Source organism: Barbus barbus, assembly GCF_936440315.1.
Source record: "Barbus barbus genome assembly, chromosome: 23".
Classification (NCBI taxonomy): domain Eukaryota; kingdom Metazoa; phylum Chordata; class Actinopteri; order Cypriniformes; family Cyprinidae; genus Barbus; species Barbus barbus.
Window position 1 is genome coordinate 17,152,102 of NC_136751.1, and position 17,197 is coordinate 17,169,298.

The window sequence follows — 17,197 nt, forward strand, 5'->3', positions numbered from 1 at the left end:
CCTGAATACTTACTACATAACACCTACAGAACTACCGACGCTGTTGAGATTGCGAATGTTTAATGTCATTCTTTCCTCTAAGAGCATGAGACAGCATAACAGTGTTGTGATTTACCCGTGCAGGATATCACAACCCATCACTCCACAGGCGGAAGGCTCTATATTTGAAACCTTCTCACTGCAGTGGCACTGAAGTTTAAAAGCACATGTTGGCCTCTCTATTGATACCAGGGTAAAAATAGATGGAAGAGGTCTCTCTGGGTGTGTATGTGTGGTAGTTTCTACACAGAACAGATACTGATGCTCTATTAATAGCTAGGACAGCAAAACTGAAAAAAGAAGGTCGCCTGACATTTTCTCAGTCAACATCTGCTAAGCGTTCAAATGCCAGTGTGGTATCTTTATAATCAGAATATTTCCCAAGGGAGTTGTTGCTTTTGGCAGAGGTATTATCGTGAATGTTTGAGGTTATTAGCCTGTTTTCTTTGTATGTTATGTTTGAAATTTTCCTTTCTTGGGAAGACTGAAAAGCAGTGCTGCATATTTATACTTCAAGACACCTGAGGAGTTTCTAGAGTGGAATCAATATGCAGAAACTGATCATTAAAGACATACTCAATCTCATTCACTAATAATTGTTAGTAAACCACATATTTATGTGCAGAGAAAAAAGTTCTCTTGCCAAATTCCCACCGAATTCACAACAGATACACACATACATTCATTCTGTTATTGAATTTGGATTATTTTAAATGAAGGAGTGTCAGCTAGTATATATATATATACTAGTAATTTATATAAAACACACACAAACCAGGTGTTTATAGAGTGCTGCAGGGATACTGTACTTTTGTAGGCTTCAACCTGGAAAAAAGTTAGCATTTTAGCATTTTAAGCACTTCTGGTTTCACCGTCCTGTGTTTTTTTGTTTGTTTGTTTTTTAGACAGACTTTATTTTAAGGCCCAGTTCTCACTAATAATAAACTATTAACTATGACTTTTACCTCAATAAACTCCTAATTACTGCTTATTAATAGTTAGTAAGTTTCTTAAGTTTAGTTATTGGGTAGGATTAAGAATTACGAATGTAGCTAGACTATGGTCACGCAGAATATGTGCTTTATAAGTAGGTTACTATAGAACCTCCAATATGGCTGTAATTTGCATGCTAATAAGCAACTAGTTAATAGTGAGAATTGGTCCCTATACTAAAGTGTTACAGTTGTATGTATGTCTTTTAATCTTTTAACTTTTTTTTAAGAGTGGAAAATGGGACTACAGAGGTTGTCGGGGACATTAAGGGTGCGTTTTCATGACAATCATGTATTAAAACACACACACACAAAAAAATTTTCCTTTACATTTTTGAATAGATTTGTGTACAGACGACAATGCTGTCAAAACAATCCTCGTTCACGTTCGCAAAATTGACTAAAAACTCTGTATTATTCATGCCAGGCCAGTAGGTGGCGATGTCACTTTGTAAACAATAGAGTGAACACATAATAAACATATGCATGACGTCACCTTTTTCACAAATTCACCTTTTGTAGTTGCATGGAGGCTATAGTGGTATCGTTTTCAAAAACTTTCATATTGAAACCCGTTTTCAAAAGTTTGTGTTTTCAGGCCCCCAAAACGCTGTTGTGGTGTAAATGAACAGCCAAAATGTTTTGGTTAAACTTTATTTTAAGCACCAATTCTCATTATTAACTAGTTGCTTATTAGCAAGCATTAGCTGACTGTTTATTATTACTTATTAGTGCATATTAATGTGCCTTATTCTGCATGACCATATTCATGGGATATTCTAGATCCCTTAACCTAACCCAATATCTAAACTTAATCACTACCTTACTAACTATTAATAAGCAGCAAATTAGGAGTTTATTGAGGGAAAACTCTTAGTTAATAGTGAATATGTATTCCCTAATATAAATTGTTACCAATGTTGTCTTAATACTTGTTTCAAGGTGATTTTTACATACGTTTCAGCTGGTTCTAAATCTCAGCACAACTACATGATCATGTACCTACTCTATCTGCTAAATGCTGGCGTCTGGAGACATCACATATGTTCAGTCTCCAGGTGAAACTCTAGCCCGCTGGCGTGAGTGATTATGTTGCTCCACAGGCCAGATTTCCTCTGCACCTGACTGATGGCTGCAAGAATGGTTCCACAATGTGGAGAAATCTAGGCCAGTGTTTCCCAACATTTTTTTTTTTTTTTTTGTCTTATAGCCCCACAAGTTCATCAGTAAGGCTCAAATGAGGTACAATGGCATTAAACCATCAATTTGTCCCTTTTATAATTTGTTCCCATTTGTAATGTCATGTGCCAGAACAGCGTTATTGCTGCATCTGTTTGAAAACTACAGTGCCACTTTTCATTATGAAGCACAAGACAGGCCATTTAATTAAATGTAAATTGATTTTAGCTGTGGGAGCCTGTGTTTCATTTGTGTTTACTAGTAAAATATAGGGCCACTGGTGTTGTCATAATATCATGCAGTTTGTGCACCATAAAGCACATTAGTGTAATGAGCAAGCCTTCGTTACGCATGGAGAAGTCATTAAAGCCTGCTGACTGCCTTCACCATAATGTGTGCTGGCAATGGAGTGCCTAGATATGTACTAATGCATTTGGAGAACTTAGAGAACTAATGCATATGGAAACACTTCTTCTGAAATTGTTTGATGTCCTGCAACTTTCTAGCTGTAGAATATTAGATCTGCTAAAGTCTGTGTCAATATAAATGAGGTTTTCATGAATATAACAAAATCTATTGAAATGATTTTGTTAATAGTTATCATAGAATTATTAATTTTGTCTGAAAAGAAAACAAACGATAAAAAATCTGTAAAAAAATACAATATATTATAATGATATGTGCACTTGTATAATGTAGTTCCATGAGACCAGAACCCGTAACTGAAACATGTCAAGTATTTGTAGCTCTGTTGTTTGTATAAAGGGAGTTTCCATGCATGGAATGAGGAGTGGAAATAATTTCAGGAGAGCAGGGAGTGTGTGTATCTGTTATTTTGGTCACTTGGTGTTCATCATTTTATACATAATACATTCATGTTTGCCATTTCCAATCAACTTTTTGTTCCAACCCAAAGACGTTTCGCACAAAAATGTTTTTAATTGAAATAATAGCTCCTTTGGTGCACTACAGAAGTTAATCTATTATACAATGTATTTTTAAAGCATACCTTTAGGTACTTTAGTTGAATCCTTAGTAGACAGATTCAAATGAGTTTCAGATGTGCTGGGCTGACTTGGATATTGTGCATATAATTTAGCGAGCTGTACAGAGGCATGTTGTTGTTAAATTGTCTAATGATTAAACAGTATCTCACAGAAGTGAGTACACCCCTCATATTTTTGTAAATATTTTATTATATCTTTTCATGTGACAACACTGAAGAAATTACACTTTGCTACAATGTAAAGTAGTGAGTGTACAGCTTGTATAACAGTGTAAATTTGCTGTCCCCTCAAAATAACTCAACACACAGCCATTAATGTCTAAACCGCTGGCCACAAAAGTGAGTACACCCCTAAGTGAAAATGTCCAAATTGGGCCCAATTAGCCATTTTCTCTCCCCGGTGTCATGTGACTCGTTGGTGTTACAAGGTCTCAGGTGTGAATGGGGAGAAGGTGTGTTAAATTTGGTGTTATCGCTCTCACTCTCTGATACTGGTCACTGTTCAACATGACACCTCATGGCAAATAACTCTCTGGGGATCTTGTTGGGAGATAACAGTTAAAACACTTATCTTACTTCAAGGTTGCCTCAGCCGTAAATCTTATCGGGGCATGGTTACACACACAATGAGAGCAGCTTCTTAGTAGAAAGGCAGACTAAAGCCATATTCAACTTATTCTCTAACATTCATAAATGCATCTTTGATGAATAATTATTCAAGAAATGTTATAATTAATATTATTATGAAGGCCAGTGAAGATCTGCGATCCACTCCTTCAATCTGAAAAAAAGAATTGTTGCTCTACATAAAGATTGTTATAAGATTGCCAAGACCCTGAAACTGAGCTGCAGCACGGTGGCCAAGACCATACAGCGGTTCCACTCAGAACAGGCCTCGCCATGGTCGACCAAAGAAGTTGAGTGCCCGTGCTCAGCGTCATATCCAGAGGTTGTGTTTGGGAAATAAATGTATGAGTGCTGCCAGCATTGCTGCAGAGGTAGAAGGAGTGGGGGGTCAGCCTGTCAGTGCTCAAACCATACGCCACACACTGCATCAAATTGTTGCATGGCTGTCGTCCAAGAAGGAAGCCTCTTCTAAAGATAATGCACAAGAAAGCCCGCAAACAGTTTGCTGAAGACAAGCAGACTAAGGTCATGGATTACTGGAACCACGTCCTGTGGTCTGATGAGACCAAGATAAACTTATTTGGTTCAGATGGTGTCAAGTGTGTGTGGCGGCAACCAGGAGTACAAAGACAAGTGTGTCTTGCCTACAGTCAAGCATGGTGGTGGGAGTCTCATGGTCTGGGAATGCATGAGTGCTGCCGGCACTGGGGAGCTACAGTTCATTGAGGGAACCATGAATGCCATCATGTACTGTGACATACTGGGTGTAATGACTTCATTGAGATACTGTATATGTTTTACTAAATGGGCAAACAGTATGCATGTACTATTTTTCTTTTCACTTAATTAAAAAAAATCCATTCAATTTTACTTTTTTATCCATATAAAGATGTTACAAAGATGCTAAATGTTTTTTTTTGAGCAACAGCAATCTTTATATTTATATTTAGTCCTTTATATTAAAATTCACCCACATTAATTTTTGTACCTGACTCATATCCTGTTGAAAGAACAAACTGCAAAATATCTTGCATCATCAAACTCCTAAATGTGTCCTTTGTAAAATTTAAACTTTAATAAGAATATTCTTAATAATAGTATTATTTGTTTAATAATATTTTGATTTAGCTTTTATTTTATATTTTCATTTTTAATTTTAATTTTAGTAATTTTGCTATGTGTTTTTGTCATTTTTATAGTTTTAAATATTACCGTATGACAGGTTTAATAAGTTATTATTTCAGATTTGTTTTTATTTCATCTAATATTTTATTTTATTTCAATTTTTAATAGGTGGAGTTTTAGTTAGTGATAATGACCCTGCTTAATATACAGCTGGATTCTGACAAGCCAGTATTAACTATTCATCTACTTACCATTGATTCTCTCAGTTGTCTAAACAACACACCCATGCATGCTAAATCATCAGAAAAGTTAGAGAAGGTCTTCATGACTTAACAGCTGCTGTAACATGCTTGCTATGGTAACAAAACACAGCAGTGTGTCATCAGGCCTGTGTGCAGCAGCTCTCAGTGTGAGTGTGGCATGAGAGAGAATTTCACACTATTCTTCCTCAAAACTCTGACCAGAACATTGTGTTATTACTGTAACCACAGCCGCCATTCTGCTGTTCAAAGTCATGAAACTAGAAGTTGTTCACCAGATGGATCTCAAAGAGACAATTTTTTTTTTTTTCAATGTGTGAGGCATATCTGCTGCAGTTATATAATATGAAATCACTCTTGCCAGCGATTCATCAAAAACAAAAAGCTAGTCCGTAAAAACTTCAGCTGTTGAGTTAAGCAAGCTGTTAAGCATGTTATGTCAGCTTGCAATGAAATAGTCCTAGTCATATCTTTATGATGAGTCTTTAAATTCTGTCTGATAATAATTCTGCATTAAAAAAATACAAGTGTGCAAATTTAATATATTGTATGTTATGAGATTTTGTACTGTATCACCTGGTTCCACTGAGCATGTAAAAAAATGTCCTTGTTTATTTAAGTTATTTTTGTTTTATTGTTTTTTGTGTGCATCACCAAACATTTTTTTTAATAAAAACCATTCCTTTAAGAAAACAAGTCTCTAATGTAGGCCCAAAGTTTTTTTTTTTTTTTTTTTTTTTTTTTTCTGTACATACTACCAGTTTACATACTGCCATTTTTTAAATTTCCCACAGAAATATTATGTAGCAAAATATTTTCTCCATTGATAATAATAAAAAATGTTTCCTGAGCACCAAATCAGCATATTCATTTTGAAGGATTATGTAGATCACTAAAGATTCAAATAAAGGCTGCTGAAAATTCAGCTTTGCCTTCATAAGAATAGATTAGGCTACATTTTAAAATATATTTTAAAACAGTTATTTTAAACTGTAATATATGTAACTATGTTAGTCTACATTTTTTTTTTACTGTAGTCTATTTTGATCAAATATATGCAAACTATAAGAGCAAGTTATTTATTTAAAAAAATATTAAATAATAACAATGTAAATAATATTCCAAAAGTTTCGAAGGTCGCGCTATTTATGATGTATTTACGCATAACACATTACAAAAATCGCTAGTGTTTTATAAGTGTGTGCTATATGGGCGTCAAAGGCCAATGTTGTGTTGCTTGAAACAAACCGAAAACACCCAGAAAACTACTGACAGACATTATTTAAAACATGCTATTTACCTGTTAAATAGTGCTTGTATTATGCTTGTATTCACGTGCTTGTATTATGAATACAGTAGTCAGTAAAGCATGATTATGATGCATGCTGCACAGCGCCTCTAAGGTATGTGTCGTAGCCTATAGCCTACTGTACAAGAAACGCTCACATATTAGTCATAATGACCGAGGCGGAGAATCAAGCCTGCGATGGTGACGGAGAACGGGCAAACACTAACACGACGGGAGCTCGGACAGTCTCAGACGGAAAGAAAGATGTTTGGAGTACAAACCAGCGACGTTTTATTCTCCGTTTCCGCGATAGAGTGCACAGGAGGAGAGTTTAGTTCGGCTTTATTCATCGGCGGAGTTTCAATGAAAAGTCTACAACCTGTCACACGGCACAGAGTCTGACTGTAAACAACAGTCAGTGCTACAGATAAATACAGACACGCTTGATTTAGCGTTTATTCTCCGTTTACAATAGTTTCTCGCTGCGTGTCTAGGCTGTTGGATTGCTCAGGATGCAGGTGAAAAAGCAGAGGAGCTCGGAGGACCCTCAGCGGGATGATATGAAGAAAAAGCCCTCATGTTTCTCAAATATTAAGATATTTTTAGTGGCGGAATGTGCTCTGGTGTTGGCACAGGGCACAGTGGGCGCATACTTGGTAAGTAAAGCGATGCTTTCCTTTGGATTAGTTTTACACTTCAGGCTCTGAGGATGACTGTCCGTTCTTATTAAACTTGCTGAATTTATTTGGCTCGTTTGGTTTACCCTAATCTTTTTCTTCAACATTAACCTTCCTGTACTTGAGTGCAACATAGTGCATGGCAAGAAACGTGACACGGATGTGAGGGACATAATCATATCCTAATGATCTTCAGTCATTCAGTCTATCCCATGCCATAAGTTCGAAGAAAAAGACAATAGGCGAAAAGATCATGAGCAATAAAGCAGCTGCCTCAGTAGACATAAAAAGAGATTATAGCTGTCAGGCTCTGATAAATAAGTTGCATGGCAAGCTGTGGCCCGGCAGGTACATGTCCGTGAGATTAAACATCAATATAAAACACCATTAAGCAACATCACACGAGCAGAAGTGCTGTTGGAAGTGGACTTTATATCAGTACTGCTGTAATTCTGCAGATGTTCAGATTGTGGGGGTGATATTGCTTTTATTCAACGCCTCTATGAAAAAGTAGGCTAATTCATAAAGAAAACTTCTATTTCAGACAAATGTTAGTTTAGATATTTCTTCAACACCAACGAAAATAGTTCGAAAAGAAGCAACAGCATCAAGCTTTGTGAGTGAGTGACTGACCAGGCAAGCAATGCACTTCACGGTGGACGGTGGTAAGCCGGTCGGGAACATTGTATGAGTGGAACTGAGCGACAGAGATTTCCTCTGCAATCACTCCGCACGAAATCCACTCCTGGTTTTACATTTCTCGCACTAGTTCACTAATAAGAAGTTCATTCAAGCCAAGTCCCCGCAGGTTTAGCGCAAATACTGAACTCATGAGACAGCATGACATTATCGAGTATATTGCAAAAACCAAACAAAAAACACCTACAGAGTGCACGCATACACGACGTGATTAAGTCTGGTTAGACTAACTTAGAGCGCGTGCGCATTTAGAGTGCGTTCTTTCACTGCATGATTCAGTCTATTAATATGCATTCACAATAACCACACAATTCCAGATAAGGGGGCAGAAATTGTATATATTTATATCAATTCATATAGTTAATCAAGATCACATGAAGAGTGCCGTTTTTTCTTAAAAAATCAGGTTACAAATGTGATACTGATTTTATACAACAGTTCAATAAACATAAGTTAATATCAAGAGACTTACGTTTTAGACACCATATTGGCTGTTTTTGCTCCATTTCGCCAAAAAATAAAAATAATAATAAAACATTCTAAACGCTGTTTTGAGTCTCTGAGGAACATGATGGTGTGTTCCTGAATGAATCAACCGTTTAAATGATTTGGTTCAATCGCAACGACTCAGTGACTTGCTGCCACCTGCTGGCGGTTTTAATTTCACATTTATTTTTAAAATAATTTCATATATCAGTATTCAACATTTCATGTTTAAAATATCAAAACATTATTTATGCATTTGTAACTGCAGGTTAAAGCATTCCATGTCCCTCTAAGCTGCATTAAAATGTGTAAATACATCGAAATGCCACTGCAGATGCATCTTCTGTAAAGATGAATTTTCTTGATACTGATTTCATTTGTTTAGTAACAGTCTACATGTATTATTATTATAATTGACTGATTAAATGTACGAATTTGACTCAAGAATATCAAAAACTTTAGGAGTCAGCTGTCCACAGTAGTCCTTCCCTGCTAAAAAAAACAACAACAACAAAACAATAGAAGGCCAATAGAACCAATACAGAAATTCCAATGGTTTCCATTTAAATACCATTATAAACCATTAGCTTTTTCCAGTAAAACATTACAAAATTCCTTTTTGTAGTGTGTTTTGGGCATTTTTCCAATAGGATTTAACATCCCACCAATAGAATCCATCACATACCAGTAGACACCATTATAGTTTCCATTAAAACCAATACAATTCCCATTATAACCATTACATCCATTACATTTTCTGTTGTGTTTTGGGCAGGGTTCTATTGTTTTTTTCAGCAGGGTTAAGATATCAGCACAATAACACACTCAGCAAAATATTGTAATTATCTTTATCGATACAATCCCAGAAAATACTGAGATATTTTTTTTTCTCGTTTTTTTGTGTCAATATCGCACACCCCTAGTACTGACAAAATTATTTGCAGCAGTCGCTTTGTCACGTCCAGTGTAGAGAGCCTCAAGCTCTTGGTTTATTTCCCTTTTTCTCCTTTTCTTGTTTTTTGGCCAGTAGAAGTTATGAATGGCCGGTAACTTAAAAAATTTGTAGTAAAATTGGCTGGTGAATGAAAAAGTTAATTTCAATCCCTGCTAATAAGAGAGACCCGCGCCAGCGATAGACTGAAAGTAAAATAAGGATGCAGAATCCAGGACAAGAGGAATATACTTTAGGTATCTCTTAACATTCAAAGGCTTTATCTTCTCTTTATTTTGTCAAACATGTAAGATTGTCAAAAACTCTCCTCATATTGTGGATGTAGATAATTCACAATACAGTACAGCGGATTATTATTTATTAGATTATAAATTTACAACATGAAAAAGTAAGGAAATGTATTAAAAAATATTAAATAACAGCATTCAACGATATATTCAAAACAATTGTTGCATCAAAAATAATGATGGATGCTGCTAACAGAATTCAAGACGAGAACAATATATTTTAGATATCTGAGAGATATTTTTAAGATAACCTCTTTAATATTTATATAAAGAGAGCATGTCAAAGTCTTTATCTTGCATGCAAGATTGTCAAAAAAGGTTCCTCTTATTTTGAATTTAGACTATTCACAATACAGCACAGCAGATTATTGCTCATGTAAAAATGTAACTACATGAAAAAAATAAGGAGGGTTTTTATTAAAAACTATTTTATTAAATAGCATACTTTAGTCCCTGACAAAACAAGTGTTGCTATTACGCAAAAAATAATTATGGATGCATATAACAGAATCCATGATAACACCAATCTGTTTTAGATATCTAAGGGATATACCTCTTTAGTATTACAGGAAGCTATATCAAAGTCTTCATCTTTTCTGTATTTTGGCAAACATGCAATATTTGTTTGTTTTTTTCTATTTTGACACAACAGTGCTGCTTTGCAGTTGCCTCTGCTTTGTTTGTAGTGTCCAATATCTAAAAGAAAATTCTCACATTGCTTGCTGTCTGTGAGTTGGACACCGCTCTATATAGCATCTTTGATAAGGAAGAGATTTGTCCAGCCATGTCCTCCATACCCTTGGGACATCTCTGATGTCTGTGCTCGCTCAGACCATATTTGGAAAGGAAACAATCATTTGCTCTGTGCCAGAAAGCCACAATACATCATGGGAACAGTCTCAAAGGGGTACACTTGTTGTGGACTGGATTTATTCCCATCTTATGGGAATTTTGATGTTTGGAAACCAAATCAACACAACTTTGCCATTAAAAAAAAAGTTTGTGGGACTGGAAGATGCAGAGATTGCCCAGATTTATTTTGACTGATAGATACAGCGTTAAACTAAACTTATCCTCCCTGGGGTTTTTCCATAGACAAACCAGCCGTCAAATTGCTCCAAATTATTTCCAAATATGTCTTATTGAAGCAAACATTTGTGTGAAACGGTAGAAGGTTGTATACTCAGAGTGCTTGTTCAAAGTCTTGGTCATTGGGTTATTTATGCATAGAACACAATATTAATATTATCACATGATAATGTTTTGTTCAAATCCACCTTTATTTGTTCAAGGTCATGTAGTAACATTTAATTTAATTTTCCATGTAATTTCCGAATGATTCAATTAGATTATCTCAGAAGCAACTGTAATTGTCCTTTTTTGAGACTTTTTCTCCACCCTCTTTCACAGACTGACTCAGTGGCTTGTTTCAGATGTCATACTCATTCCTGGGCATTGTGTCAGTTTCCTATGTTTAGCCTCAGCCCTGAGCTTGACTCTGGGCAGTCTGGACTTCCCCCATGTGCTAATAGAGCCAGTGTCTTTTTATAATCTCTTGAAAGCACTCACAACTTGCGCACATCTTTGTATAGCTTTCAATATGCATATATTTAAGTACTTTGACTGACTGTGATGCAAACATGCTGGGGCAGTGTTCGCAAATGTCCTTTGGCAGACATGTCACGTGACATATCCAAACAAATATATCTGGTTCATCTAATCTCAACTCTTTACTTTGTGCCTGCTCAGTTCGCTTATACTTAATGCAGTAAGCATAAACATGTAGATGGCTGTATACAGTATATTTATGACCACCATATTGCTCCTGTGAGATTAGCTGTTTCAATAAGATACAAGCTATAAGAGATATTAAGCCAAGCTTCAGATGCAGCAGTCTCAAAAGGTCAGTTTAAGTGTAATGTAAAATGATGCACTGAAAGTAGTCCCCAGCTAGGTAACTAGTTATGATATAGCTGGGGTCTATTTTCAGGCGCTGCGTAATATCATTGCGCCTGCTGCACCCATGGTACGGCAGCAAAGTTCCTTGATTATTATAATATATGCTAACGGTCTAATCAGATTCAATGATCTATGCTAAGCTGGGCTAAAAGTGCTACCCCCATACCTGGAGATCGGCTGAATGGATCTGAAAACGGTAAAACTCAACTGTTTAACTCTTCGGGAGTTGGAAAAATAGTGGCGTGTTCCGTTAACTTGATGTCCAATACCGATGTCAACTGATGTAGATATTTGCAGTTTTTAGGTTGTGTAGCCAAAATCCAATGTTAAGTCAACTTCAAATTGTCATCAAATACTGACATCAACACGATTTTCATTCACAACCAAAATGCGACGTCTGTCTGACGTCATGTCCAACGTCAACCTGACGTTATATTGACGTCCTGTGCCTGCTGGGTACCCATGCATTACGTATTTCAGCAAAATGAACTGTTTATTATTTATGTAATGAATTATGAGAGAGCCCTACTGGCAACATGTTGTGTTGTTCACCATTAATTTTGAGGCCACGCCCTTCTCCTGTCAAAAAAACTCTTCTCGTGCGAGAGATACATTAATATGTGCACGAGTTTGTGTGGAAGTGCGAAGGGGATATTACTGTATTTATTATTTTTCTGGTTTCGGGTATGGTACTGTACAGTATGTCCATCAGTTTACACGTAATGACGCTTGCAAACTTGTGCTGTACCGAGAATCGGTCTGTTTTAAACTTAAAGATGGGAAACAGGCATTTTCTAATGCTGAGATTTAAGCAGATGTATGTGTGTGAGAAAATATCATATATGATTTAAAAAAAGTAAATGACACAGCGGATGAGGACAGTTCTAATTCTTTGTTCTTTGTTCCAATTCACAGCGGAGAAATAGTATTTAATGAATTTACTTTTAAATAAGTAGCATATCAATACATTTTACATTACAATATTTGTATTATGTGGTAACCATTTCGTAAAAGCAATAAAGTACTCGAGGTTTGCTGTAGTGTAAATAAGTCACAGCTGAAGGGCATTGTTAGGCATGATGTAAACAACATATTCACGTACAGCATGGTCTCTCGTACCTTATTTCTTACTTAGCTACTTCTTAGTAACTGCTTTTTTCAAGACAAGTAACAGCTTTAAAAATATCACAAGGCAGTATAACTGATGCATTATATGTCAGAATAAAACATGTAAATATACTGAGCATGTGTTAACCACAGACCTTATTTCACAGACTGAATCAGTGGCTTGTTTGACACATCTTTGCATTGTGTCAGTTCCTATGTTTAGCCCCAGCCCTGAGCTTTTAAATATGTGGAATAAAACATAAAAATATATTGAGCTTCTGTCAACCACTGACCATATTTCAAGCATTTAACCAAAAACACATTCAAAAAACCTATTGACTTCAGGATGATAGAACTCAAAGTGCTATAATGAAATGCTAGTTTGTTTCCAGGTGTTGGCCTACAAAAATACTTAATCCCTGCAGCTCTCTATTCATCTGTATCCACTTTTGAGTGCAACAGCCACATCTCAAAATCCATCAATAACTGATGCACAGTGGTGGAGGCAACGAATTACAACTACTCACATTACTGTAATTAAGTAGTTTTTTCAGATACTTGTACTTTTTTGAGTACATTTTTAATGCTGTAATTTTACTTGTACTTAAGTACAAATTAAGCAAAATAATCTACTTCGTTACATTTAAATCATAGTTCGTTACTGAGTACGCCCAATTTGAATTGATATTCAAACCTTTGACAGCATTTCAGTAGCCAATAAAGATATCCGATCGTATACAGACCAATAAAAGCCCTTATATATGAACTGGGCTGCTGCAGGTGAAGAGCTGATCGGACAGTGAGGGAGCTCAGCGTAACTATGGAGTCAAAGTTTGGAGAAACAAACTACATAGTAGTGTTATCATAAATATCTATATTTTGATACCGATGCTTTAATATCTGACATGGTTCCATTACTCATTTTCCGCACTATCTACCGTTTATAGCCTGCCCTACACTGATACAAGATGCGTCTCGATCTCCTCTCCGATAGCGAGTTTGACACGCATCCGCCTCCTGTCAGTTACAGAGTCTGAATCTGAATATCTAAATATAATTTTATATATAATATATCATTTTAATCATTCCCAGGCAAATGTGGCGAGCGCTTTATTGTAACATGAGAACAGTCATGTAATCGCAGAAAACTGGATGCGAGCTCTCAAATAGGCCTAACTTATACAAATGAACTGCCTGTCCTCTCACTCCGATATTGTTTGTGCGCGCGCACTCATAATGTGTGCAATCGCGATCTCTCTGTGCTTTTATATTAGAAATTATTTCTCTTTGCTCCTAGATTAAACTTTGTCAAAAGTTATCATTCAGAATAGATCCACGCCTGACCGATGAAAATGCTACTGGAATTTTATTGGCTGTAAGTGAAATGCACCATAAAGTCTTTCAATATGAAAGATGGAACTTTTCTTTCATTGTGTAATTTATTTACAATGTAAGTTTATGCTAGAAATCGGAATGGGATATTTGTATGATTTGTACATATAAATATCCTGGTCTGTCTAACTGCATCACTACATTGTACAGACATTACAGGTCAAAGCCATGATGTTCCATTTATTTCAATAAATAACATATATGGCACTTAAATCACTGCTTATAAAAATTCAGTGTTGTCATATTTCGAAAACCTCAACTGAATTGAGGTAATTTGTTTTAGAATTTATTACTGTGTACTTGTCTTTTTTTGTAAATTCAATTCAGTTTGAAATCAAATTTGAAATCAAGCTTCTTTGCTGTAAGCTTTTGCAACAAAGTTACCCTATTTTTAAGACACAATACACAGAATGAGCAAATGTTTAAGATTGAGATTTTTGTAATGGTAATTAATCAGTGTTTATATGTAGGCTATGCAAATAAAAGCCTATATTAAAATCTGTTCATCATATAAAATGAATGTGTCTTTTTTAGAAGATTTGGATTAAACCACTCAAAGCTTGAAATAATGTTTGCCTTGAAAAAAATGGATGGACAAAACAATTTGAAATATTAAAATATGGTAGTATACAGTATGTGGTAGTTTTGCCAATGGTATTGAAAATGATTGAAGTCATGAAGTCATCATGAAATCAAAAATGACCCTATTTACTTTTTTAGTGCACATGACTAGTCTTGTGGTGAATAATTCAACCGTGCAAGTCAATACACCGGGAAAAAAATAGTCTGCCGTCATAATCTTTAATCAAAAACTGAAAATTTGCTTCCGCTCTGGAATGGCGTTCTCGCTCTGATGACGTCAGTTTAACGGCTTGGGGAGAATCCTCTTGTTTAGTCATGATGTAAGGACTGCTGTTTCTCAGCAATGCTGAGTCTCATGTTGGAAGTCAAACACAGATTGCTGGAGGATGACTGCTAGCGCACATGTTCTAGAAACCATTTCAATTTGAATGATACAGACTGGTTGTTCTGCACTCAGGAATTTGTCATCATCTATTATGTAAGCTCAACTTGACTCAACAATAACATGATATACATTTTTTGCCTCATTGTTCAATAATTCATAGTCTGCCTAATAATATGGTTTCATGCTTAGGGATTAGAAGGCAATAGATGTGACTTTCGACAGAAATTTGGTATTAGTTGACACTGCTGGCATGTTGAATGTGTCTTGGCATTAAGATGGCAGTCTATGTGTCCTATCGCTGTGCCACTGGCACTGATGTACGCAGAGAGACCCAACTATTCAGGCAACAGGTTTCAGCAGGTTGGCAGAGACTCTGAAGCAGGCAGAAAGTGGAGGCAGATGGGGGATGTGGCCTGTCCCGTCCTTTCGTCATGCTTCCAGAACCAGTAGGCTGGCACATATCTTTTTGGACTTGGCAATTGAGCGGAGCCAGTGTGAATAATACTCAAGCACACACAGACTCATAGTCATTCAAGAGGAAAAATTAGCTTGACTAGAATTAAAAAGTAGTTTTTTCTTCTTCTTCTTCACCAATCATTTATATCACCCTGGCTTCTTTTAAGCATCAGATTTAGTTGCTGAAAGATGCTAGATTTTCTTAAGTCTGTTTCTCACTGTTTTGGTGCCCTTATTAGTAAAGATTTGACTGGATCCACTAAACTAAAAATGTACTACAAACTATTTATCAATACAACTTTATTATTATTTAACATTTATTATTATTGTCAATTTCAGAAACAGTTGTGCTACTTAATATTTATGCAGATATCATGATACACTACCATTTCCAAAGTCTGGAATATGTGTGTGTGTGTGTGTGTGTGTGTGTTTTATTAGATATTAATGCTTTTATTCAGCATTAATATTTAGAATGTTATAAAAGATTCTATTTCAAATAAATGCTATTCTTTTGAACTATTTAATCTGAACATTTTTACATTGTTAATAAGAACCATTATTAATAACCGAGCACCAATAATAATTGAGCAGCATATCAGTATGTAAGAATAATTTCTGAAGGATCATGTGGCATTCAGCTTTGCATCACAGGAATAAATTACATTTTAAAATATATTCAAATAGAAAATATTTATTTCAAATTGAAACTATATTATACTGTATTTTTGATTTTGAAATGCAGCCTTGCTGAGTATAAGAGACTTCATTAAAAACGTTTAAAAATCATAATGTTTTCAAACTTGACTGTGTATACACACAAATAAACTGCTTAGTTATTAATCTATAATAACTAAATAAGGCAGAGATTTATGGATTTTTCTTCGTAATAATGACTCCTTTTTACATGAATAATTATTAAGTAAAATAAATATTTGTCCATGTAATCATATTGTTGCTTAATGCCACAATTGACCAGTCAGAATCAAGTATTCCAGAACTGTGTATGTAGCTAATCGAGAGAATCCATGCATATCATCTTGTTTATCAAATCAAAATGACCCAGTCTATAGGAATCTGTTGTGCAGCATGGAGAGATTTGCAAAGACCACTACACAGAATCTGAGAGAGGCCTACCCTAGAGAAATAGGATTATAGTAAAGAGCGTGGCCTCAATAACATGCTCTTTTCACAGCCATGCCATATTTATGCTGCTCCAGCTCAAAGCTGCTTCATTAAAGTCCCATGATTGCTCATCAAGGCTGCCTGGTGGCATTTTTTCACTTTCACCAGCTATTTTTGTCATAAGCCTTGATAATGAATGTGTGACAAGCAGCATGTTGATGTTTTCACAGATTGAAAGGATTTGTCAAAATGATTATTTTACTGGGTCATTAGTTCTCTATTTGACATGGGTTTATTGTCCTTTTATTCCACCCTTGTTGGAGTAGATGTGTTTGGTTTGATTGGGGACTTGATTACTTTAATCTGACATGCCCATTTCCATGTTCCATTACTGTATCTCATTTTCTTATCTTTGGTAAATAGTGAAATGAAGACAGGTCTTCTATTTAAAATTTGCTGCTGATCTTTACCATCACGTTACTTCTCACCCTAGTAAAAAAGTAATATATTTAAAATACATTTATTTCTTACTTAGTATAGGTAAAATCTACATATCACTCGAGACTTACTGATT

At 35.6% G+C, this 17,197-nt stretch overlaps 1 protein-coding gene across 1 annotated transcript in view; it reads left to right on the forward strand.

The window, feature by feature from the left end:
• The first annotated feature begins 6,657 nt into the window (after positions 1-6,657).
• Positions 6,658-17,197, forward strand: part of LOC306843231 (solute carrier organic anion transporter family member 3A1-like) — a 73,873-nt gene continuing 63,333 nt past the window's right edge. Inside the window, exon 1 of the mRNA XM_079374572.1 lies at positions 6,658-7,172. Within this exon, the coding sequence (XP_079230698.1) occupies positions 7,029-7,172 (144 nt within the window). The 5' untranslated portion in view covers positions 6,658-7,028. The remainder of the gene's footprint in view (positions 7,173-17,197) is intronic.